Below are 24,043 nucleotides of genomic sequence, written 5' to 3'. Positions count from 1 at the left end.
AGTGTTTATGTCAAAATTCAAGTACATGGTCACGAATTATTGATATCTTGATCAATTATCACACAAATGATCATAAAAGTACGAAGTATTAAGAAGTTGGTCGAAACTAAACGAAAAGTAAAAACACTCTTTATTTGTTTTCTAACTCGCCTTTGGTTCATTAAACATGGAAGAATCGAGTTAACCTCTGAACTCGGCTGGAATCTAGCTGATCATACCTTGAATCAATCTCGATGCTGATCTTAGTACACACTTCATTAATTAATATGCTAAAATATTTGCACTGTGTGGTGGCGACAGTGAGACTAAACCACCGACTCGACATCCGGTTCGCTATCTGAACACGTTTTTCGCATGAGCGAGGTTTTTGGCGGGCTTTTTCTTCGGTTCTCATTATGTTTTTTTAGCGACCAGCCTTGGCCTGCGTGGCTGATTCAACACCGTCATCACGACTACGGCTTGCATTGGGACATGGTCACCACCGTCACGTAAATAATATGCAGACTTTTGAAGTGAAAATGGAACGAGACAATCATAGTTGGACAAAAAAGTATTGAGGGTCTTAGGCGGGCTATTATCTTGTGGTATATGGTGGTGGTGGTGTCTCATCGAAAAGTTTTCGAAACTTTGGCTTCATGTGCGGTTCGGCTCCAAGCCATTTTAGAGCCCTGACTATAGGGAGTTTGGTTCAATATATAGTCTCTACGTTGATTCAGAAACACCAAATTGTTCACTTGCTGAATTTGTTTTGGATAAATTAAGGATTTTATATGATCATCGAGCGACCCCAGAGACGAAATCTATGGTCCATAAACCATTCCCATTGTACATCGCATATGCAAGCAGCAATTGATTCAACGCCTAGCATTTTAGTGAATAAAATGTTCAGATTGTACATGAGACAGAACAGCAAAAAAACTTAGCACCGAGCAACATATCATAATACTGCATTGCATTTTATTTTAAACAATTCGCATTGAGACTGCGCTGAAGGCCAGTAGTATCCACTGCGGAGGAGGCCAGGGATGAAAGATCACGTGATCTCATTACTTTAAAAAAAAAAAACCAAGATAACACTAATGCCCATCCTCGCATTTCCGCAGCAAAGCGACTGACATGATTTACAAAATGTCATGATGCACGTTTAATGTCATAGGTATGGTTATCATTGAAATATGGTCTGCGCAGGACAGGCGATATTGATATGGGTAGCTTTCTGTCGCATAAGGTCTGGCTGCAGGCTGATCATAAATCTCATCCAGTGTGCACATAATGTAATACACTGGTGTCAATTAAAGGCAAGTTGGTTTGTGGTTAACAGTTCGGATAGATTTCACGTGGGTTATGAGGAATACAAACTCTGTTGAATGTCCAGTTCTTTTTACTTCTTATGGATTTTAGCCCAACAACCTTGCAATCAGGTAGTTAAGCTTAATTGTTTTGCTTGTGTAAAAAGAGAGAAGAAATGAAATACAATAACACAACCAAACAGATTAGAGAAATACGATGGTCGTTATATACTTTGAATAAAACGGTCAGTTTTGTGGCGTCAGAGTCATTTTAAAGCGCTGTGCGTTGAAAGCAGATTTCTCGAAACTGGTTAATACCTACAGGAAGTATGTTTTCACTGACTACAAAGTAAATGTTTTCAAATCAGATTTGAGTGGAGTCTACATCCGCCGGAGACGGTCGAAAGTTCCCACGTGATGACGTTAGGTACTTGACCTAATTGCACTAAAATAGTCTCTGAATGCAGACTGGAGATTAATTTCGAATGATTAATTAGTATATACTGTTCATTATGCGGGCCGGCGGATTACACTTAGTACTTACACCGTATGCTGTTGCTTGCTATTTAAACCGGTTGAATGAGTAGGTTCAGTTTCATTCTGTTACCGAGACTTAATCGAGCGATCAAGCAGCAGTTTCAGCATGCAGTAGCTACTAACACATGTAAGTTCTGTATCGTTTGTAATTGCATGTACATGTATCTCAAAGGTTTTGTACACAATGTTGTTAGATGTTTTTGTAAAACATTTCTCTCTGGGCCCATGTCGCATCTGTATTTGTGTGTGCATGCTTAATGGCTGTACAAGATTATCATTTTGTCAAATGGTTGACATTACATTCGTAGTGTTTCATAGGTTATATTATAAATTCAAATGTATTAAGCGATGTACATGCATATTTTCATGAGACTTCACATTGGGAATCGAAGTCCCAAGCACGGTGCAAGACAGTTTTGGCGTATAAGCACATTGACTGACTAAATTCGAAAACATTGTACATAAACAAATCCACACACTAAGCTTAAGATAAAGTAACCATATACCTTGAAGACATCACAATCTTTTGAGCTCATGTGTGAAGATGAAAATCAATGAAATTTGGAACGACATACAGTTGTGAATTCTCTTAAACCTTCATTTGAAATATCAGTCTCTCAACTTTTATGTCTTATACCTAATATGTACACAATTATGCCATTGTGATGTCATCCTTTATTTTCGGTTGATAACGTAACATCGAAACTGACTTTCCACTTTGACGTACTTTGAAGACAGTTTCGAAGAGTTATCACTCCTATTTCTCTCGAAAAAAACTGTCTTCATCCTCAGGTTATTCAAGAAGCACAAACCATCACACTGCTGTTGTTCGAATGGTTGAAATATAGTCCAGGCAAATGAACGTAATTAGCACCAACTGCATTGTAATTTAAACCCGCTGTCGGGTTCAATGCAGCAAAGAAGGTCATTACTGATGATTCATGACGTGCAGTTAATAATGACATCCATATGGTGATATTTTGCGTGCAATTATACGTACTTTTCCTTCTGGTTATTCAGATGTACGTTACCTTGTGAAAAGAATTTTTGTGAACTACTTTAAATTGTTTGCGTGTTGTATATTGTATAGGGCACTTTGGGCTGGGAAAAACACTGTGAGACAAAGATTGTTTGCACTGTAGACATCTTGGAGGTATGTGCTTCTGTTCATCAGGGAGTAGTCTTGCATTTTATCCTCCGTATAGTACAGCCGGTCCGTGGCAAGCGAGGTCGCTGTCAACAAGATGAATCAAATCCAGTCTGAGCAATATTGGCAGCGCTATCCAGGACATTTCGAGCACACCTCACGCGTGCTGTATTAAAGGTAATGCATGCGCGTGAAGTGTGCACGGAATTTCCTGGGTAGCGCTGCCAATAATTGCTAAGACTGGGTTTGATTCAACTTAACCGCGTTGTCACGGGACCGGCTGCAAAATAGGATCTAAACAAAAACAGATCCAGTCTTGTACCGAGACTTATCAAGGACACGCATGAATAGACCTCTGTGCATTCGTTCTTTATGAATTAACACAAAACATACCCCCAAGATGGCTGCCGAATGCAACCAATCTATTTGGTTTGTCCGCCCGATGGCCATTTAAATCGCATGTTCTGATGGAAATAACTGCTAGATGAAACATCGTCACGCAGGATGCTTCACCCTGGGTAACGGCTCTGCTGTCGTAAAGCCATATTTACTTGCAAATTAGTGTTCTTCAGTGTTTCCCATCAAGTATATATGTGCGTTTACAATCACAATGTCTCGGACGTCATTCTGTGCACCAGGCAATATTCCAATCGAGGATCTGATTAAGCGAGGCAGACGACGACATACACGGGTCTACAAATACAAACTAATTGACAAAGTGCACTTCCCTCTCCCACGTCCAGAATAACAAATACAAACCATTCAGAACGACATCCGCAAACAAGAGAATGTTGGCTTGTCCTTCATTTCCGTTCATGTGTAGACGGAACCGAGCAGAAATAGGACTATTGAGGGTTTTAAAGGTGTAGTGACGACTAGAAATAATTTGCAAATGAAGCAACCTAGAAAATGTCCCTAACAGTCCCGAATCCTCTAATTTTAATATAATATTATTCACACACACCAGGGAATTGGGCTTAAAAATTGATAATGACACATAAATAAAATATAAATAGAATAGAATAAAATGAAATAAAATACAATAAAGACGTCATTGCATGATACGATGGAATTGTTGTAAAACTTAATTGTAATGTAGTTAATGATTTATTGGCTTTATGAAATTTAAGGCGAGTTCGCACCCTGACGGGAAACACAGTGCTTGTATTCTTGGGCAAGACACTTTACTACAATTGCCTCTCTCCACCCAGGAGTATAAATGGGTACCTGTGAAGGTAGAGACCAGAATACGCTGATCTTGAGCTGCTGCAAAGAATGGTCTCATGGCCTGATGAACAGGGGTAATAATTGTGAAGCGCTTTGAGACCTTTGGTATAAGGTACTATACAGTGTATAAGCACCGCATTATTGTAATTTGTGTATTAATTGTATATATTATATATGTCATATTAGCATATATTTCAATTAAGTTTTTGTCTTTTGAGCTTTTTTTTTTAGGTCCAAGTCTATGCAAAGCAAACATAAAATATTGAGTTTAAGTTATATGTTTAACTGTAATGATTTTTGTCATACGATTTTGTCGAAGGTGATATCTCTCCTGTGATATCCGAATCCGTGCTTGACACAAACCATTTGATTTATATAAACTTTTCTGTTTATTTCCAATATTATACAACTGATTTGGAAATGTGTGTCGTCCACATTGGCGTAGCAATTAAGCTAATAACAAAAAGCTGAGTTTCTCTTTGGAGAGAAAAATGGCAAACCCCTTTAGTGGACATTCTTAAATCCAACCGTCTCATGAGTATCTCGCAAAAAGGTGCAAGTACCTTGTGTCAATACTTACCATGTGTTTGCTATTTCCAGTGTACAACTGATTATGAAAATGTGGTCAACAATGCCGTACCAATTAAGTAATAACAAAAAGCTGAGGTTTTCTCGAGAAAGAAAATGGCAAAACCCGTTAATGGACAACCAACCGTGCTAGTTTCTTACAAAAGTGCACACACGCCTTGTGTCAATACTTAACGAGTTGTTTTGGATTCGTCCACGAAGTAATAATAGTGATTGAATGTATGAGGTCCAAGTAATGACATCCAAATGGTTCTCAATAAGACGAAAAAGTACTCGACCGGAAGGTTCTTAAAAAAAAAAAGGACATGGTCGTGCCCCTTCGATTCTCTTCACGGGAGGCTCAGTGGCCTGTACAGTCTTCTTGTTTGTTATCTTTGGTTGGGAGAGTCGTAAGGATCCATGATGAACGGCTATCAATAACAGTGTGTAGTTTGACGGCGCGTGTCCTGAAGCACCAGACTAACTGCTGTTTCAGTGCAAACTGGTTGCTGTAAGTCTGCCTTCGAAAGATTGTCGTGGTTCATAATCGTTGAACTTTTTTCCATAGATGTACTTTCCGTGCACTTAGTGAATTTGATTTGTTCTTCTTCGGAGGAATTTTCATTTCATGTTTTTCGTCTAGTATTTTCTTCAGTATTGTCGGGCCGGAAATAATTCCAAATTTTGAAAGTTATTATTCCATAACTCGACATAAGTGAATTAGGCCCTACTTTTGAATAGTCTTGGGATCAGATATTAACGTGTGCAGAGCCACACGAGCGAACGTCTGATATATCCTAGCATGCAAATTGTATGTGACCCCGCGCCAGCCAATCGGAGCCGACTTTAGAGACTAGTGACGTCATTTCGAATTGCTAGAAAAAAAATGGAAAATGGAACAGACAGAGTTAAAAACATTTCCCTGCTAAACAGCGACCGATACTTCAGTGTCCCCTTGAAAGATGTTCCATATCTTTGGCCAATTCCCTCTTTTGTGTACGTCTTTATTTCGTCGTTAGATTTTGCCAAGATGTCGCAATAAAAGTAGCGTATCATTATGACATCATTTAGCTGCGCTTATATTATCGCAAGAGGGCGCTTTGCAATCGACAAGGGACTACATTTACACGCATCGGTTTACAAAGAAATTGAAGCGAAGGAGCATGTATCGAATCTTCATTATATTTGATGAAAGGATTTCTCGAAATAAAATACTAGACCGGGCAATGTACTTGTTCTCCTGCACACTGATTGTCAAAACATCTATCTCGAAGTCCATTCCGTATCCCATTAATGTACATGATTACTGTTTTCCTGTAATCAACTGCATGTAACATCCTCCTTCAGTGCATCTTAAGACTAGTTCGAACTCAAATGTGATCATGTGTTTACACTAATTCCAAAAACCTCCTGTTTGTTTTTCTCTTCTCAGAACTTGAATCGGATGGACTTCCAATGCATCTAGATGATCTGGCAACAATTCTCACTCCTCGTCTACTGAAGGGACCGCCTTCACATGCACAGCCGACACTGCATGCAGAATCGTCCGGGGAGCAGCTCGCAACACCTACACACTCTCGGTCAGCCAAGCCCTCCCTCATGTAAAGGAGTTGAGTGGCACAAGTCGAGACGCTTGTATGAGGAAGCCAGCCCGTGTTTTCTCGCTTGCCGAAGCCACGCTGGAACCCTAAACTGATTCTGAAGTACAGGATATCTCGCAAGATCTGGCCATAATTTCTGCGATAAAGCGATCGGATCAGTGGCTGCCGACTCTGGAGGAGTTTCTAGAGTGAGTGGCTTGGAGTGCATTATCGTATCTGCATTTTTTGGTTTGACGTATCGAACTTCTTCGACAATTCGAGCGTGGCAGCCATGGGGATTATAGCCATACTGGATATGCTCTGCTGCTGCTGCGAGGGCTGGCGGAGGAAACTGAAAAACTCCGAGTCCACCACGGCTATTATTCAGTCCCCTGTCAAATCCCCTGCCAGATCCCCCGCCAAACACCATCACAAACGGTCAGCCAGTACTCCTTCCGAGCGAGCCTTCCATTTCTTGGTGACGAATCCCGTAGGACGGACGGAGCTGAGACACGTTCAGCCGGGTAAGCTTCATTTTATACTTGGCCGTTCTTGAATTTTGTAAACTGTTTCGTCACATGCGTCTCTTGTCAACATTTTCCGTTGTTTTTACTGTTTGTCAGTATGAGCATTATGTTTCCCGTTTGTTATTTTTGTCTTCCTCATCGACTTTGTACATGGTGTCTGTCTGTCTGTCTAGTAATTTATCACCCTGCCATGTTATTTTGTCTGTAAATTCTCATTTTCGTTGACTTCTTTTATTTTGGTCTCAGTAGATTATCGAACTATTTTTACAATTCCTTGTGATTTTGAATTCAGTTTTTGCTTATCTCTCATTAACCATGGCTGTCTTCGAGGGCCTTGCTTAAATAAAGGAAACCACTCCAGTGATACATTTGATATCTGCTAAAAGAATATAGGTAAAGGAAAAACCAAGACCATTAATTGAAATTAATATTTCAGGCTCTCGGGTAAAGGTCATTTGAACAATGATGACGTAGGTATGAGCGCAACAATACCATCAATACGTTCTTTGTCATCCAACCATGAGCTTACAACATTGCCATCAATGTAAATACGCAGCTAGGTACACACTTTAGGTAAAGGACCACAGCGTGATTTATGAAATTGAATAATGGAGAATAAAAAACATCGGAGATTCTGGGGAAAGAGATTTCTTGTAGGCCGTTTATGAAAACAACAATTATCCGCCACGACTTCATCTAAGCACCCAATCAATACTTTACATCCTGTTCCCATTGCAGTATTATACAAACATATGAGAATATATATTCTTCAAAAAATACTTCCCCTTTTATGGGCGGCTGGAAATCTGGGGCCCTTGACAATAGCTCACGATCAATAGTGCAGTAATATAAACAAAACACAGGGCCCCAGATAATTGTTACAAAATCGATCTGAATGTATGCTGCCTTTAATGCCGGCGCATGCAGTTTCCAGACGAATCCCATGAGAAAATTTCAGGAAAAAATATCTATCTTTAAAGCCACGTTTTTGGAAACGTTGTAGGCATACATAACGAAGAAAGAATTTGCTTTTTACATATTGTTTTGATAGCATTTCGGACCTGTTTGTTTTTCATATTTTTTTGCATATTTCTTCCCTTGTTAATCTGTACATGTTTTCGTCCAAGTTCGCAAGGACGGGTAGCCTCAGATTGGGCCTTCGATTACAACGTGATACCGGGGTGCATGTTCAAATTCGCAATTGGGACACGGGACCTAACTGGGACGTGAATCCTAAAGATATAAGTGTGCGGTTTGTTGCTCTGTCTTCATATACCATGAGTGATTGTTTTCCTTTTTGTGTCCAACAAAAACAGACGCAGTGTTTTCACGAAGTGTTTTGAACCTTTTTTCTTCTTCTACTAAATGTTCTTCGCAGTAATACCATGTACATTTACATTCCATTTAAATCGTGAAAGTCATTTAAAGCTGAAATTATGTCAAATTCGCTCTTCTCCTCTGAAAAGATTTGAGGTCTTTCTCGTCCACAGAATTTATTTGTTCATTCAGCTGTTGCTAATAAATCTTAATTGCATTCCCCCACCTGAATACATGGCCTTGATTAAGACATACACATTATTTAAATTCTATCCACATGTTGAATTTCGATTTCGTTTATTCAATTACTACCAAGTTTGCTTTGTGGGAATATGATGGAGCATCCCAATTCTCTTCGAGACTTCTGCTCGAGTCAAAACAACATTTCACAATATCAAACTAGCCCGTATGGAATACAGATCGTACAAACCTAAACCAAAGAACATTATAAAAAAAAACATGAAAATGTGCGCCAGTTATTTCCACCTGTAAGCCGATGGGCTTTCTTCGTTCTCTCTTTGGGCATTAGAATTACCCTGGAGGATATTGTAGTTTTATCAAAGAATTGTCCTCGCTACGACATCAAGGCAAATGAAATACTCCTGCGGTCATTAAACGCTACAAGCTTGGCAAAAGAGACAAATTAAAATCTACCCACGCGCAGCATACACCATCTTCAGAATGATCTATCGCATTTTTGTCATCATATACCTATCGTCAGCTTTCACTCCGCGCAAGAAACCCTGCACCCCCCCCCCCCGTGGCAACGCCCGTAAACCGTCAGCGCCCATTTCACCGAATGACAAGATAAATTCGTCCCCACTATTTTCCCCCGATATAGATGCGTTGCTCGTCTAGCCTTTAAAATACCGCTGGCGGACAGACGACCGTTGAATACGGTTCACAGGACAGCCTTATTGATTATCGTCATAAAACGACCGCGCTGCTACGCTACTTGATATAAAAACACGCGGGCATTTATCATGCGGATTTCCCTGCGCAAAGAGGCCCTCTTGACTACGGGTAGGACTACATGCCCTACAAGGCAACTTCAGATATGTTTAGTTGAATGATAGGTGGATCGAGTGAGTCTCGACTACACAAAATTCCTGATTCCCTGATTGTGTTTGGGTGTAGAACGTGCCAATAAGTTAAAGGTAATATACAACATTTGCAAACATCAAGAAACAAAACTACCAAATTATTATGAAATACCTTACTTGACTGTAAATGAATAATATTCTCAAGCATCCTGTGAAATTCAAGAACAGTAAAACTTTTGTATCAATTTCCAACGATGGTCTGCTCGTTGGAAAAAAACCTGATTTTTTTAATACTGCCCCCAATTTACCAAATTTAGACCACATTGAAATCAGTGAACGAGAGCAAGTTGGCTATTTGGTTCCCTGACTTGACAATTCCCGACGTCTATAAATTGCTTCGTTTCGTCTGAAGTGGGTCAGGGAACCAGACTACAAGAACAACATTTTTTTCTTTTTTGTCTGTCCAGCATCTACGAAGTGAACACAAAACTTTAAACAGGTCAGTGTAACACTATTTGCTATAAAATACTTACTCCTAATCCGAAAATTACAGCAAAAAGAAATGTTGTATGTTACGTTCATGGTGTTTGATTGAATCTGTGGACACAAAAAATAATAAAGCTGGACCCAATTTCTTGGCTCTTCTTACCGTTTGCGAAAAATCCCTGCTTACTATTGCAGAAAATTCAGTGCTTCGGTAAGCGTATTTCACAGATTAACGAGGAATTTTGTCTTCTGCCCATGCGTGCATCTCGTAAGTACGGATTTTGTACTTTGAGGGTTGACACAGAATTGTTATGCTGGCGCGGTTAGCACAAAATGGTGATCGTAAGCGCGGAATTCTGTGGTAAGCATCAGAGACGTGAAATTGAGCCCTGGTGTTATTTGGTAGATCCAATTTGTAAAATACCCCACGAGAGCTTTTCAAATGGTACAATGATCCTTAAATCCACAGAAAGTATGCACCATTTAGAACAAACAAGCTTCTGCCTCCCTTAAGTATCAATGATGTTCAGAAGGAAATCAATCCTAAGACTGAGCTGGTACGATCGGGTAACGATATTTATTTAAGACATTCGTCAGCCCTCACTTTCGGAATAAACATCGAGTCGGAATAGACGTCACTGAGATTGTTCCCGTCTGGCAAAACATTGCAGTATGCAAGCACAGTGGAGCTCTTTAAAGCGAAACTCGTGCTGAAATAAGAACGCATTCAATAGAAGTGCAACATGCAATCTTAACACGATTTCCTTGGCAAGAAAAACATGTACTGCTGACATTTCCATACCAAATATGCATCTCCTTTCCACTCGTACTGCAAGGATCCGACATGACTATAATATATCCCCTCACTCGATACGGGGAACCTAATACCTAGTTGGGCACTTATGGGACCGTTTACGAATCCTAAAGTGATCGGCGGTTGCGCAAAATAGTATTCATCGGATGCTGATCGATTTTAGACAGGACGCCGCAGATGTGTAAACAAACGGCTGTTTTATGAGGTTAGTCGACTGCTGGAGAACGATTACATTTGCGTCCGTGTTGTGGATGTTGTCTTCAAAGTAAAACTAAAAAATGAATGAGTGCACGAAACCAAGCTTCCTCATGCACAAATGTACATCCTTCGTTATTTTTTCCACAAACCTTGCGAGCGACCAATATTAATTCAGGGGATATCTCATTATGTTAGAAGCATTGTGTCGGACATTGTTCAAGAAAATTGTCTATTTTTAACTCCTGAGCGCTTCTCGCTGGTCCTGCACGACATCCTTCATTCAGTCATTAAAATCGAATACTTGACGATTACCAGTGAAGTGCCACCCGTGGCGGCCGAGTGTTGCAGACCGGTACATTGACTCCCATAGACCTCAGTGATAATTACGCGTACTTCCAAATATTATTTAAAATATTCACAACTCTCCATGGTGTTTGAGACACCCATCAAATTAAAGCTTATTTCATCGTCTTTCATTTTCTGTTCAGTTTTGGGGTGGTTATTGCATGACGTTTGGGAGAAAATTCCATCCAATGATGATCACCCCTAAAAGTAGTCATGTGGCCAATCGCCATTTTGAAAAATTATGCCTGCGCTCTATTGAAAAATAGAACAACTTTTGGGCCCAGTTTCATCCAAATTTCACAGTAGTACGAGCTTGCACTCCCGTGCATGTCTTCCACCCATCTTTTTCACAAACCTTCAAGTCCATGGTCCACAAAATGCTCTAATAGCAAATAAATTGAGGGCACATACAAATTGTGATGTGGCCCGCGTAGGCAATTCTGGGCCTATTTACAGGTCCGCACCCGGAGATCGTTCTTACTTGTACCACTGGAGGGCGGTGTTGCGATTTGCCTGTCAGCAAGATTTTCCGTTTTCCTTTGCAGAAAAACACTCTAAATATCATCCAATCTCGTTATACAAAAACAGGCTCGAACTCTATAGGCTCCCGGCATAATGTGTAATCGTTTGTGAAGTGAACGACCGTGCGAGCAAATTTGTCTACCGATAATGTTAATGTCTCGGGTACCTGATCGCGTTTCGCCGCATTCGATACAAATGTAATCACGTGGAACTTGGCTTCATGAAATAGGCGCCTGTTACCTGCCTCGATTATGCCGTGCCAAGGAAAATCTTGAAATGTAGGAATGCATAAAGGCGGGTCTAAGCAGAGAGGAAGAAACGCGGCCGGTCATATTACTGCGCCTATTTTTTTTCGGCAGGTGTCGGGAGTATTCACATGCGCACTGAAACAACAACAAGGTTTTTTATTCTCTCGGTCCGTCAGCCGTGTAAATAGATGAAAACCCCGCATGTAAACGCGCGAAAACAACCTCATTAAAGTGGCTCGATGGCGGAGAATATATTTATGCCCGGTACTTAGCCATCGGATACCAATGGCTTTAAGTTGGTATATACGTTTTTTTCTTTTTCAAATTTTCGATGTTCTTTTCCTAACGAAATTTAAAGGAATATAATGTCCTGTAACAAGTGAATTTGCTTGTGTGTTTTTGCAGGCTTTTATACATTCTAAAAAATTGGTTTTAAATGGCGCGCTCCAGTTCAGAAATTGCGCACACTATTCAGAACGAATTAGGAGCGTCCCGCTCTTAATACAAAAATGAAATTAATTAATTGATCAGTACTTGTAGTGAGCCAAATGTTTTTCGGGCGAGTCTCATTGGAAAGCTCATAACTAATGTATTGCTAGACAATCATCAATTCAATTTGAAAATCTGTTTTTCAAGGTGCAACACCCCCCCCCTAAAAAAACCACGTATACACCTACTTTAACCTTAAAATAATGTTGAAATTTTTTTTACAATGAGATCGGAGCTTATTATTTCATTGCAATGCGCCGGCAAATAATATTGTTGAGCTATACAATAACAACTTAAAAACAGTCACAAACACAGCGCATCGAATATTCTTCGTCTGGAAAATTATTTTTGTCTCTTCTACTATTTTCCAGGCACAGCAAATTTCATAACTTAGCAACTCAGTCCATTCTAAATTGTCTTTGTCCGGCGAAGTACAGTTTGAAGTAGTGCAACATTTACATTGATTGTTTTTGTCCCTCAAATATTATTGCGTAAAACATTCTTGAATTGAGTATGATATAGCAATCCCAAATAAAAGTAACTTCTCCTTTCTTGTAATATCAATTTTGTTCTTTATCTTCCACTAAATTTAATGGTTGATGGAACAAGACGATTTTTGTTGAAACCATTCGACCATGGAATACATATCGGCCACGTGCGTGGTGTGATTTTCATGGCGATCTGATTTCCTTCGAAGTCCATGCTTTCGCAAGCATAAAAATCCCTAAATAACACACAATAACAACTATCCCATATCTCGTTGCTGTGACTCGTACCTTCACATAAAATAATAGCACAGTATCGATTCTGTTCTGTGGCTGCGTCCGACTGACCTGGCTGTGGCTTGCAGTCACACACGCGTGTATGTGAAGTGGATGTAGCCGCATCCACAGACGCAAGACTTTATAGAGTAACCACGGACCACGCCGTAGCTAAACGGACGCGGCCTCACATAAGCACGTTTTTGGGTGATATCGATGCCTTGGGGAGCAGCCACTCAAATCAGGTATTAGTCTAGCGATGTCACCACTCGTGACGTCACCACTCATGACGTCACCACTCCAAGCGCAGGTGGTTTCCTAGTCCGGGAAGTATCATCCTTGTTCGTCCAGTTGTTTAATTTGTGAAAAAAGCTTGTCTTTGTCAAAGTATTCTTTCTCTAGATATTGTTGTACTCAATGCGATTTTAACAAAGTTAGAAACTCATTTTGCCTTATTTGTTTTGAGTTGGGGATTAAGGGAGCACAGGCCTTGAAGGGAAGGGGGCGTGCCCCCATGCCCCCTCAGATATCCAATCATAACACCCAACTTCGCAGCAAGTGGAGAGTATGTGCTTCATACGCCCACGCGTAATATACCATCATCATTCTCGATACAGTGGCACTTGAATTACTTACGTTTGTGATACCTGTGTTATTTGTTCAGTTATGCAAAACAGTATTTGCACAAAATTCCACAGCGCGAATGGAAAAATAGTTGAGAATAATCTCGTAAATCAAACAAGTTTCTCAGACATTCAGGAACCCTGAGTATTTGATTTAGCGATGACGATTGAGTGCGAACGTTTGTTCCGTTGTAGGTACCGATCCGTATTACAGCGAAGAGGATAGCCCATCGTCTGCCGAAGAGGTGTCGAAATCTAACGAAGATATCCGAAGGAATACGCTGTCCGCCCCGCCGACGCCTGAGCGAAAACGAAAGAGGAGCTTGGAGTCTGTTCGGTAACGAAAGACAAAATTAGTTTTTATTAAGCAGAATGTTTTTAAACTTTTTGTTTTTCGGAACATCTGGTTCGAATTTTGAACGCCACAGACTTATTTGCAAGAGGGTGGGCTGAAGCAAGTGCCCATCTACTGTGACAGAGCTTCAACATTCACACATTTGCTTGCTTCTTAGTCCATGCCTACTAAGAACAGCCTTCATTTCCAATAAAATAATGTCTAGGTTTTTTTTGGTAAATTTCAACTTCGTCTGCAATTATACTTAATAACCATTCGTTTTTTAAACTCTGTTAAGGTCGAAGAATAATCAATGGCTCAAACTACACTGCTTTCCTTTACGGTTTGTACATTTCTGGGATTTTTACCTGCCTTTTAATTAACTGACCAATCAGTAATCAAGACAAATGCACTCTTAGAAGTCCCGGGTCGGAATCCCAGTCGGATCTGACCTGACTTTTCCTGGTCAAACCGACACTTCTCCGAGTCACTTTGTCGCGCCATTTTACACGGAAATACTTTCATTTTGACCCAAAGTGTCATTTTACTCGGAAAGTTGCCATTTTGAGCGGAAGAGTGCCAGGTCAAGTCTGACCCCGATTCAGTGTCGAATCTGACCCGCTACTTTTTGAGAGTGTAAACATCTATAAAAAAAAAAAAAATAATAATATAAATAATAAAAAAAATAATAAAAAATCCCTCTCTCTCTTTCTTGTGGGAAGGTATTCCTGCGAGCTTGGTCAGATCCAGCCTGAACTTTACGTGACGGAAGACACCGGCTACAGTAAGCCGGCGACGGTCATCAGCGGCAAGAAAAACAAGAAGGATGAGGAGGTTGCGGAGGAGGTGTACGGCACAATCTCACTGGCCATCAAATACGAGCAGCATAGGCAAAGGTTAGCAGGGCAAAGCGAGGATGAATCAGGGAGCTTTGGGAGATAGCGAGGACAAATAAGGCTTAATATCATTGGCCGTGACGGGCAGGAATTATCTGATTCAAGTCTCCCATTCCAAATGTCTCTTTACCTTTCTGTTTAGAGCTTCATCAATGGAGTTAGTGGATCTTACATCTTTGCACATTACAACTCCGTGGTACTGTTTTTCATATTGCCGATATAAGAAGTATGTTGTCATCAGGTTGTCATGTTAGTCATGCAGATTAACGCGTCATGTACACGGATTTATCAGATGTTTATCTCAATATTTAAATTCTGTAACTTTGCCTTTCATTTTCAGTGATTTGGAAATTGAGTCAGCCACTCTTGTATGCACCTTTGCTGCAGGTGGTTTTCAAATACATGTTGTTCTGAAAGTGTCTGTTTACTTGATGTTGCCAGGGTAATAGTCCATCTGTACAACGTCACCGACCTTCCGGCTAAAGGTCAGCGAGAGGGCGCTGACACGATAGTCCACGGCTGTCTCCTACCGGATGAGAAAGTCGTCCTTAAATCCAAGGTGGTCCGAGACACCTTGAACCCCATCTTCGACGACTCGATGGAGTTCAGCGTGGACCCGGCCAAGGAGTTCTCTCAGCAAGCCGTACGGCTGTCCGTATACGACACGGAAAACTGCAGTAAGCTGTGCGCCATCGCGCATACGGTCATCCCGCTGTCGGATTGTGACATGGATGGCAAACAGAAGGAGCTGAAGAAGAGACTACAGAAGAAGTCTGAGGTAAGTAGCCAGCGTCTCGGGGAGAAAAATACCCGGAGGGGATCACTGAGATAACGTATAGGGGATGAAGTAGATTTGGCTAGGAAAACCTCAGTAAGTCATCAAAGTGCTGTCCAGATGACCGACAAGCTTCTTCAAGACTTGCATTGTCATATCTTTTATTCGTTTTAGTATGCTTTAATAATGCGATTTTTTCCAGATGTCTGAGGAGGTTTGGGCCTGATCTTAAGTATTGCTCCTCAAAAGGTCTTGTCGCCCTGAACTACAGAGGGCGCACTCGACTTCTGACGACTATAAAATAGTTGAAACGCCGATAGCCGTTGCACAAACGGGACAGCTATTCATACTGTATGACTTCAATTAAAAAATGTGTGCTCACATATCCAAAATTTATACTCCAACTAGGTACAATTTAAAATTATTACGGACAGATCCCATTGCGAAATAAATGTGGAAAAGCTGGTCATCCCGAAACTACAAACAACTGGGATTGTAAAATTGTATCATAATTATGCACTCCATATTTATGTACTTGATGACATTACAGGTCATAGAATGACCTCTAGTTGGTTTCGAATACATTAAGGGTGCACCCCAGTATATACATTCCTATAGACACTAGCTAAAGAATCCCCATACTTCAAAATTGCTCAGAACTCTCACAGGTGTTCAGCTGCACAGAAAAATGATGATTAACATGCCATCTTTCTTTTCAATATTTGGTGGGTTGACCATTGACTTTTTAAAGAAATTCTCACCCAAAGAAGACCACCCCTAAAACAATTGATGTTAGCCAAACTGGAAAAGTAGCCATCTTGAAAAAGGATCCCTCCACAACATGGCTCAATAGCGCCACTTTCGGTCCCAATTGCATCAAAAATGCTTAGAATTGGAAGCTCCAAGTCTGGCCCATTGCCATATCTCTTCAATTCCCCAATTCCCATAGTTCTCAGAACTCTCTAATTTAGAATAATTTGAGCGTATAACTTTTATTCCTGAGCTCAGCGGACGGATTTGTGGCCTATTTACTTGAGTGTATCCCGTGTGCGTGTCTTTATCTATTCACAAACATCGATACTACAGGGATGAACATGGAAAGACTGACGCGTTTTAACAAACAAACAAAGATTTGATAATGACTATGGAGCTGATACTTTGTAGTCAATAAAAAAGGCTGAAGTTGTGGCAGTATTAGATTGTAAGGTGAAAAGGTAAAACAAAAATCAAATTGTGATCTCAGTTTAGTGTTTGGGGTCTATTTAGATTGATCAAATACAACATTGTACAATGTTTTGTCTGACATCACCGAGTTGAAGATTATGCAAAAAGGTGCTCCGAGTCATAGAGGTTAATCTCTCGCCCATATCTCTGTTTTATCTTTCATTTAGCTTTCTGGGGACTTGGGCAATCTTTACCTGTCGTTAGCCTATCTGCCGTCACAAGACAGACTATCCTGCTTCATCGTCCGAGCGAAGGGGATCGTTCCAGAAAAAGGGACCAATGTAGAAAATCTAGGTGAGGAATTCATTTGGCTCTGCATGAAATGTAATCTGGGGAAGATGCGGGAAGTCACTCACCTCATCATAGACGTAATCCTAATCGATTTTAATTCAAGGAGACTGAGCTTATGGTGGTGCTGAAGAGTGGAAAAATGACTTCTAGAGTTGCATGTTGTGTAGCCAAGTCTAAATTATTATTTGGAAAAGTAATACCGATATGGACAATAATAATTGGATACTAAACACTCTTTGCCGGACCAGACCGAGTATCGTAGAGGTACAAGAGAATATTGCTTAGTAAAATGACACTGGCATTTTTGCTAGTGACCCGTTTTAACTTTCTACATTTTGTGTTCAGAAAACTTTGTGCGTAGGTGAGCAGCATCTCTCTTGCCCTTTTTCTGTTAAATCCTTTTACAAATACTACAAACTTTATGTAATAAAGTCGGTATTTGTCTTATGAGGCCATCGGATGATTTGATTGTCTTTCCAACATATTATTTTGATAAAAAAAAATCTGACCACAGTCGTCATATACTCAACGTGTCGAGCCACATATGGCGTGAGAATCAATTAATATATTCTTCTGTCGTGCCGATGACACCATTTGGAAGATTGAAACGCGATTTGAATACAAGACTAGCAGATTAAAAAACTGGGATCCGTGTATAATAAACGGGTTATTTTCTAATGAATACTACTCGGTCCTTGGATGTATACTTTGCCCTTTGGCATCGTCTGGAATTGACGTCACTCCAGTCTTGATTCAGGTTTGCGTTTCAGCAATATGTTGTTTCATGACATGCGGATCCTAACATTTCTGCACCCAGTCTTAAACCCAGACTGCCTGTGCATTATATTATTAAGGAAAAATACGAGCGGGCCGTGCTATTTAGGGGTTCAGTCACTGGATAGACCGAAGTGCCATCGTTAAAAATCCATACCTTCGAGGTTTCGTGTCTTTTTTTCAGAACAGATTTCAGGCATAATTCGTAAATTGCATGAGCCTGATAGAGATTCGAGAAACATAATGAACTGATGTTTGTCTTTGAGTCAAGACGACTGAAGTTGAAGACTAGGCCTTCGGCACTTTCCCGCCTTTTTTGGGTCATTTGGTAAATGTCAAATATGTTTAGTGCTGGGTTGACCCAGGAACCTATTGATCAGCTGTTGAGTGGGTGAGAGTTTGTTGAACCATTCGACGCCTGATACAAATGTGGGTGTTGACTGTGAATGTCAATGAAAACAAGGGTAGTTTTGGTAGACTTTTATTACTCAGCTGTGTAGATCCGACAACATGCGGGCAGTAGCTACTAGAGTTTTGAAGAAAAAACAGCGCGCACATCTGACAGGTTTAAAGATGTAGACTGTAGACCTTCTTAGTGTTTCTCAATGACTGATTTTTCTTCTTTTCAGAAACTTACGTCAAAGTGTGCCTGATGTGCGGCAGCGACAAGGTCAAGAGCCGCCGGACACCACCTGCGCGGGGCACCGTCGATCCGGTCTTCACTGAGTCCCTGAGCTACGTCCTACCCATGTCCTTCATGGAGGATTCCTTCCTGCTCATCCAGGTCATGCAAAAGGGCCACAACTTCAAGAAAGATTCGGTCATCGGACAATTGATCCTCGGTCCCTACACCTACACGCAGGGTCGCAGCCTGAGTCATTGGGGGAAGATGCTGAGCACGAGGGAGGCGTCCAAACAGTGGCATGCGCTGTATCTGTAAGGTACCGACCTTTGACCAGCGACGAGCTTCGTCTGGTACCAAGAAGGGAGTACTATTCCAAAACGCTGATTTCCGACGACAGGCAATCGTTGCCAGCCTATTGCGTGTCTATCACCGTCTAAATTTGAGCACTTATAGCCCGTGGGTACAAGAGCACAAGATTCTTACAAGAGAGTTTAAGCTCTCAAAACCAACCTCAAAAAAAAAAAAAAAACTAAGCTTGAGTTGTTCATCCCAAAACAAAACCAAAGATGGCTTCCGACAAATAAAATATCCAAAGCTTGAAAGTTCGACGTCTAAATAAATAAATTTTCATAACCTGAAATTCTAGGAAATTTTCACGGGGACAAAATTCCCAATTTCGACAGGAAAATAGGAGCAGAGGTCTTCTTTGCGTAATTCGCCCTTCTATATTGGTACCGTCTAATAAACAGAGCGATCTCAGACTCTCATGACATCATTCTCATTGTGTTGGGGTTTTGAAGCTTCAGGCAGCATTTTTTTTTATTTATGAAAGACTAAACATAGGATCCTTGAGTGAATATACACTATGTTTCTTGCTGAGTGTGAAAGTGAGAGCGGAGATGCAGCACAAATCTGAACAACATTGCAAAACGTGTTACAGCAAACACATGAAAAACGAATAGAGGAAAAGACGCAATATGCGCGATTATTAGAAAAGTTGTCGTCATTTTTCTAGGTGAGACACGATGGGCATAGTGCCTTGAGATGTTTTAGGATGATAACCGCCTCCTTACAAACAACATTGATGAGAGCGATAAAGACCCCGAGGTAGCTGGAGAGATGGCGTGTCAGTAATTGTGTCAGACGCTGAGGAAACAGGTCAAGAGAGCAATGACGCATTGTGAAGGTAGAAGAATCGTGTGCGCCGTTATTCGGTTGTTGAGAGCAGGTGTTTTTGCGAGGTAAGGACGGACAAGATAGCTAAAGGAAGATGGAGAAAGAAGCGGTGAAGGAGCAGCGAGTGATATTTGGTGCTGTTTGCTGCTGAGAGTCAGAATGGCGTGCAGCCACGGAAAGATGAAGAGGTTTGGAAATGTAATGGATGTACAGTGGTCAAAGAGATGGGAATGTGCGGGTTGTGGATACTGATGAGAGTGAAAGTGAAGGGTACACTGTAGAAATACCTGTTAGTTAGATTTGACTAGAAATCGGTCCACCTTGCACCCAGCTGACTACAGATAGGATCAGCTGGGTGCACGTTTGACTGTTTCTAGTCAAAGTTAACTAGAGTGTTTTCAGAGTGTAATGTGATAGTGAAATTGTGATGAGTGTAGACAGCAAGTACGCATATGATAACCAGAGGCCAAACATGTCCGCTATTAAGTAATATCACTCACTTGGTATATGGATAAACCACGAGAAGTTCCTCAGCTGGGACAGGTTTTTTTTAGGAGTGTTAAGTTCACAATCGATTTTGTTATCACAAATACTTTCATACATCCCCAAATGGATATGATCTGTCTTACACGCACTAATGGGCCTAGAAGTCTTTATTCTAGAACGATAGAGGGCGCTGTATAACGACGCCATTCGGAGGTCAAAACAGACGCGTATCCTTGTTCATTGACGAAAGTTTACTTGTTGCGTAAATTCAAAAATTACATTTTTAGATTTAAGTTAAGGCACTAAATTGCTTTGATAAAGGGGATTTTCTAGTGTTTGTATCAAAAAATGACGTCATGAAAGTGCGCCCTCAGTGACTCAAAATATGGTGATGGAACATGAATAGTGTTTAGCACACATGATATTATTTTATGAAAATGCTGAAGCAACATGCATTGTAAGAAAATAGTATTTGGCAGTACAGTAACTAAATTTAAATGTTTTTGCACCTTGGTGCCGGACACTTTTAAAGCCTGAAAAAATAAACAGCCGTGTGGTCCATTTTGTTTTAGTATTCACGAGTTAGAACAAACTGAAGATGGCGGGAGAATAGTTTTGGTGGATTTTGGTGGCAGGGGTGGGATTGAGGAAATGATGCATGATGTCCTAGCTCTGCTGAGAGTAAACCGTATTTGAAACTTCAGGATTCCAGAGGTACTGGGTCGTCTTCCCGTGAGTGATTTTTTGTTTGTTTTTCATTTTCTCATTTTTAACGATTGGTTTAAAGAATCTGGAGGTAGGAAAACCTTATGACAAAAAGGTATATAAAAGGATGTCACTGTAATTTAATGCTGGAGCATAATTAAGCATGTACCAAGTTTCAAGTTTCTATAAGGAGACCCTGATAACACATACATTCTGGTATGTGGTCCATAAAAACAAGCTAAAGTTAAGAAAAGAGAATAGCGTGAGCGCTTCTATACGTAATGCTTCTATACCGCTCTGCTGTTGGTAAATTTAAATCTGGGTTACGAATTTACATGAGAGACAAAGCCGGACCACGATATGGACATAACATGGACGCAGCAAGCAGAAACTACCTTGTCTGATACCATGACAGGGATGTGATTGCGATTCGCGAGGTTCCACGAACGAACCCAACGAAATGACTGATGAAGGAACCTTCTTGAAATGGCGTTAGAATTGTAATTGTGGCTGAAAAGAAAAAAATAATTTTAAAAACGATATTCTTGGCTAGAATAGCAACTTATAAAAATCTATTCCTGTATCAAAATGTATTGAGAGATTGAATGTTTTTCGTTTTATCTGCAAAGTGTTACCTTTATTTTTTAAGTTCAGTGTATGAATTTGATTTTTCTAAATTTGAATGGAAATATATGAAGAATAAAATTAACTTTGAAGAGCTATAATTTGGATTGGTCATTTTTCAGTTTTAACGGGTTTTACCCATCACCTACGTACTTCCATCAAGCTGGTGTTGCTGACAGTTTTCGGCGCGTGTCAATAGTTCTTGCAGATCTTTGGAATAAAATAATCGAATTTTGAAGTAATAGTATAATATTTGATCAAAATATTCTACGAAGTCTATCAGGAGCACCGAAGCACATAAGTGAGATTCCATTCGCTTTAGAAATGTTGTTTGTAAGATCGATGTGAATTGTGTGTTATATTCAAAATGTTGTCTTCAATGACTGTCTTCTGAACCCTATGTAATTCTTCCAACTCTCCAAGATATTTTGAAGGAATGTTTCATTTGCTGGCGTCGTGAAATTTGGATTCTATGAAATCTATTCTCTTTTACCTTATATGGAGTCTCGTCCTCACACGTGACCTGTCATAGTCTTTATTATGTTCACTTAGGCATTTGCAAAACCACCAACGAGCTCGAGTCTATATTTCACAAAACACCGGCGTAAACTCGAAGAGGTTACACCTTTGAACTCCACTGCAAGAAAATGCTGACTCCTTCCCATTTATTTCTCAGACATCACATGACATTGCCTACTTTGAGGTCGATAGAGGGCGCCGTTCGGACAGTCAAGATACCACAGACGCTTGGGTGCAAAAAAAAACCTCGGAGAACCCGATTCTGCAAACGTTATCCAAGCCGCATAATTTGTCATCCGTTTGCTGCCTATTGCGCCCTCTTTCGTTTAGTTCCGTACCCCTATGACGTGTGACGGCTAAGCGACCAGACTTTCTGCATAGTTTTAATTTAACTCTACCAACCTCTAAATACGTACAATTTAAACAAAACCATACTACCTTTTTTATTGAGACCATTTTTACAGATTTTACCGATTTTCTCACAGGCTTAAGAATTAACAGGCAGTTTCAATTACAACGCCTATTTAATCTGTGGCATTTGGAAGTCGGCGGGCTCGCACCTGTGGCCTGTTTTTTTTTTTAATTTGACGCGCTGGAATGTTTCATTGTTGCGTAAAATATGTTGGCTTTTGATGTTAAGGAGTTCCCATGATAAAGCGTGGCTGCTATGTGAAGCGTCTCAGTTGTATGAAGTGCCTCTGGGCCCGTGCCAAACTACATAGACTCACCAGAATCGATTAAAATATCACCAACAAAACGTAGGCAATTACAGACCTTGTTTAGAAACTATTGGAAGATTGGGAAGAACAACAAGAATATCTAAATCCAAAGTAGATTATTGAACAATAAACACTTTTGTTTATACAAAAAGTCTCCGTACTGAGCTTCAGTACTCAATACGAAAATAATCGAGTTATCGTCGACTAATCGATTCAGCGGAGCGTTGCATTCGGGTTCAGGTAATCGAATAATACGTTATAGCGAGGACGGCGTGTCGCTTCGTGGATGTTCGCTATCGTTTCTTGGATATTTTTCATCAGTTTTGCCTTGCTTTGATGTGGTGTGCCAAGTCTCAAAGGGAACTTTATTGATGACAGTTTACCAGGGTTGCACCGAGAAGCAAGTGCTGTGACGGCTTGCAGTATTCAAGCGAGTAAATTTTGAAAGGTAAGACAAACTTTTTTTCAGCACATGTACATGTATGACACTGTATGAATAATGCATCAAACGTTTCTGTACTCATAAAGCAACGAAGAACTCTACAGGCGCACAAGTCATTATACACTCTCGAATGTAGAGCAATTTTTTTCTTATTGATCCGTGGCTGATGATTTTTTTTTATGAAAGTGAAATAAGATCTGAGAACCATTGCGTTGATAGTCTGGTTTGAAAAGCCAAAGATCCTAACGTTGAATTTTGTCAGGTCAGGGAACCAGACGGCTGACTGCCGTAACGATAGCCACTGCGATGTTAGTGAATCTGTACAGTTTCAGTGCTATTGGCGCGTTTTGAAACGTACATTTTCCAGGGTTGAGCCGCTGTAGCCTCATAAATGTGGCCAATTTACTGGACTACCTCCGTAAATAAAGGCCACACTTCCACAATGTACAAAAACATGTCGAACTCTTGCTTTAGAAGCATACTCACCCTCTTTAAATGCTAATCAGAAAGTGCTGCCCTTTTCAGATGTCTAATTTTTGTAAAACATTTTATGTTGAAATTTTGATACGCAAACGTACGTGTGCAAACGAATCTAGAAATTTCACGAAAAATAGACATCTGAAAAAGGCAGCAAATAAATAAAAGAGAAATAAGATCCGAGAACAATTCCGTTTATAGTCTGGTTCGAAAAGGCAAACAACGATCCTAACGTTGAATGTTGTCAGGTTGGGGA

The 24,043-nt window shown here is 40.4% G+C and overlaps 1 protein-coding gene across 1 annotated transcript; it reads left to right on the top strand.

Moving 5' to 3' along the window:
• The first annotated feature begins 1,906 nt into the window (after positions 1–1,906).
• Positions 1,907–19,416, top strand: LOC119730717 (synaptotagmin-15-like). Its single transcript, XM_038203726.1, has 7 exons — positions 1,907–1,953; positions 6,200–6,871; positions 13,916–14,057; positions 14,777–14,950; positions 15,392–15,728; positions 17,117–17,243; positions 18,644–19,416. Exons 2-7 carry the CDS (start codon positions 6,640–6,642, stop codon positions 18,952–18,954), a joined length of 1,323 nt encoding a protein of 440 aa, XP_038059654.1. The 5' UTR covers positions 1,907–1,953; positions 6,200–6,639; the 3' UTR covers positions 18,955–19,416.
• Positions 19,417–24,043: the final 4,627 nt, after the last annotated feature.

Source organism: Patiria miniata, unplaced genomic scaffold (assembly GCF_015706575.1).
Source record: "Patiria miniata isolate m_02_andy unplaced genomic scaffold, ASM1570657v1 HiC_scaffold_22, whole genome shotgun sequence".
NCBI lineage: Eukaryota > Metazoa > Echinodermata > Asteroidea > Valvatida > Asterinidae > Patiria > Patiria miniata.
The sequence above is the reverse complement of the archived record's forward strand: the minus strand, read 5'-3'. Positions and strand labels throughout refer to the sequence as shown.

Excerpts from the sequence above, each read along its gene's own strand:
- LOC119730717 (XM_038203726.1), top strand. The coding sequence starts at position 6,640 with ATGGGGATTATAGCCATACTGGATATGCTCTGCTGCTGCTGCGAGGGC. Across the intron at positions 14,951-15,391 it reads TACGAGCAGCATAGGCAAAG|GGTAATAGTCCATCTGTACA; the intron begins GTTAGCAGGGCA and ends TGATGTTGCCAG. Across the intron at positions 15,729-17,116 it reads GACTACAGAAGAAGTCTGAG|CTTTCTGGGGACTTGGGCAA; the intron begins GTAAGTAGCCAG and ends TCTTTCATTTAG.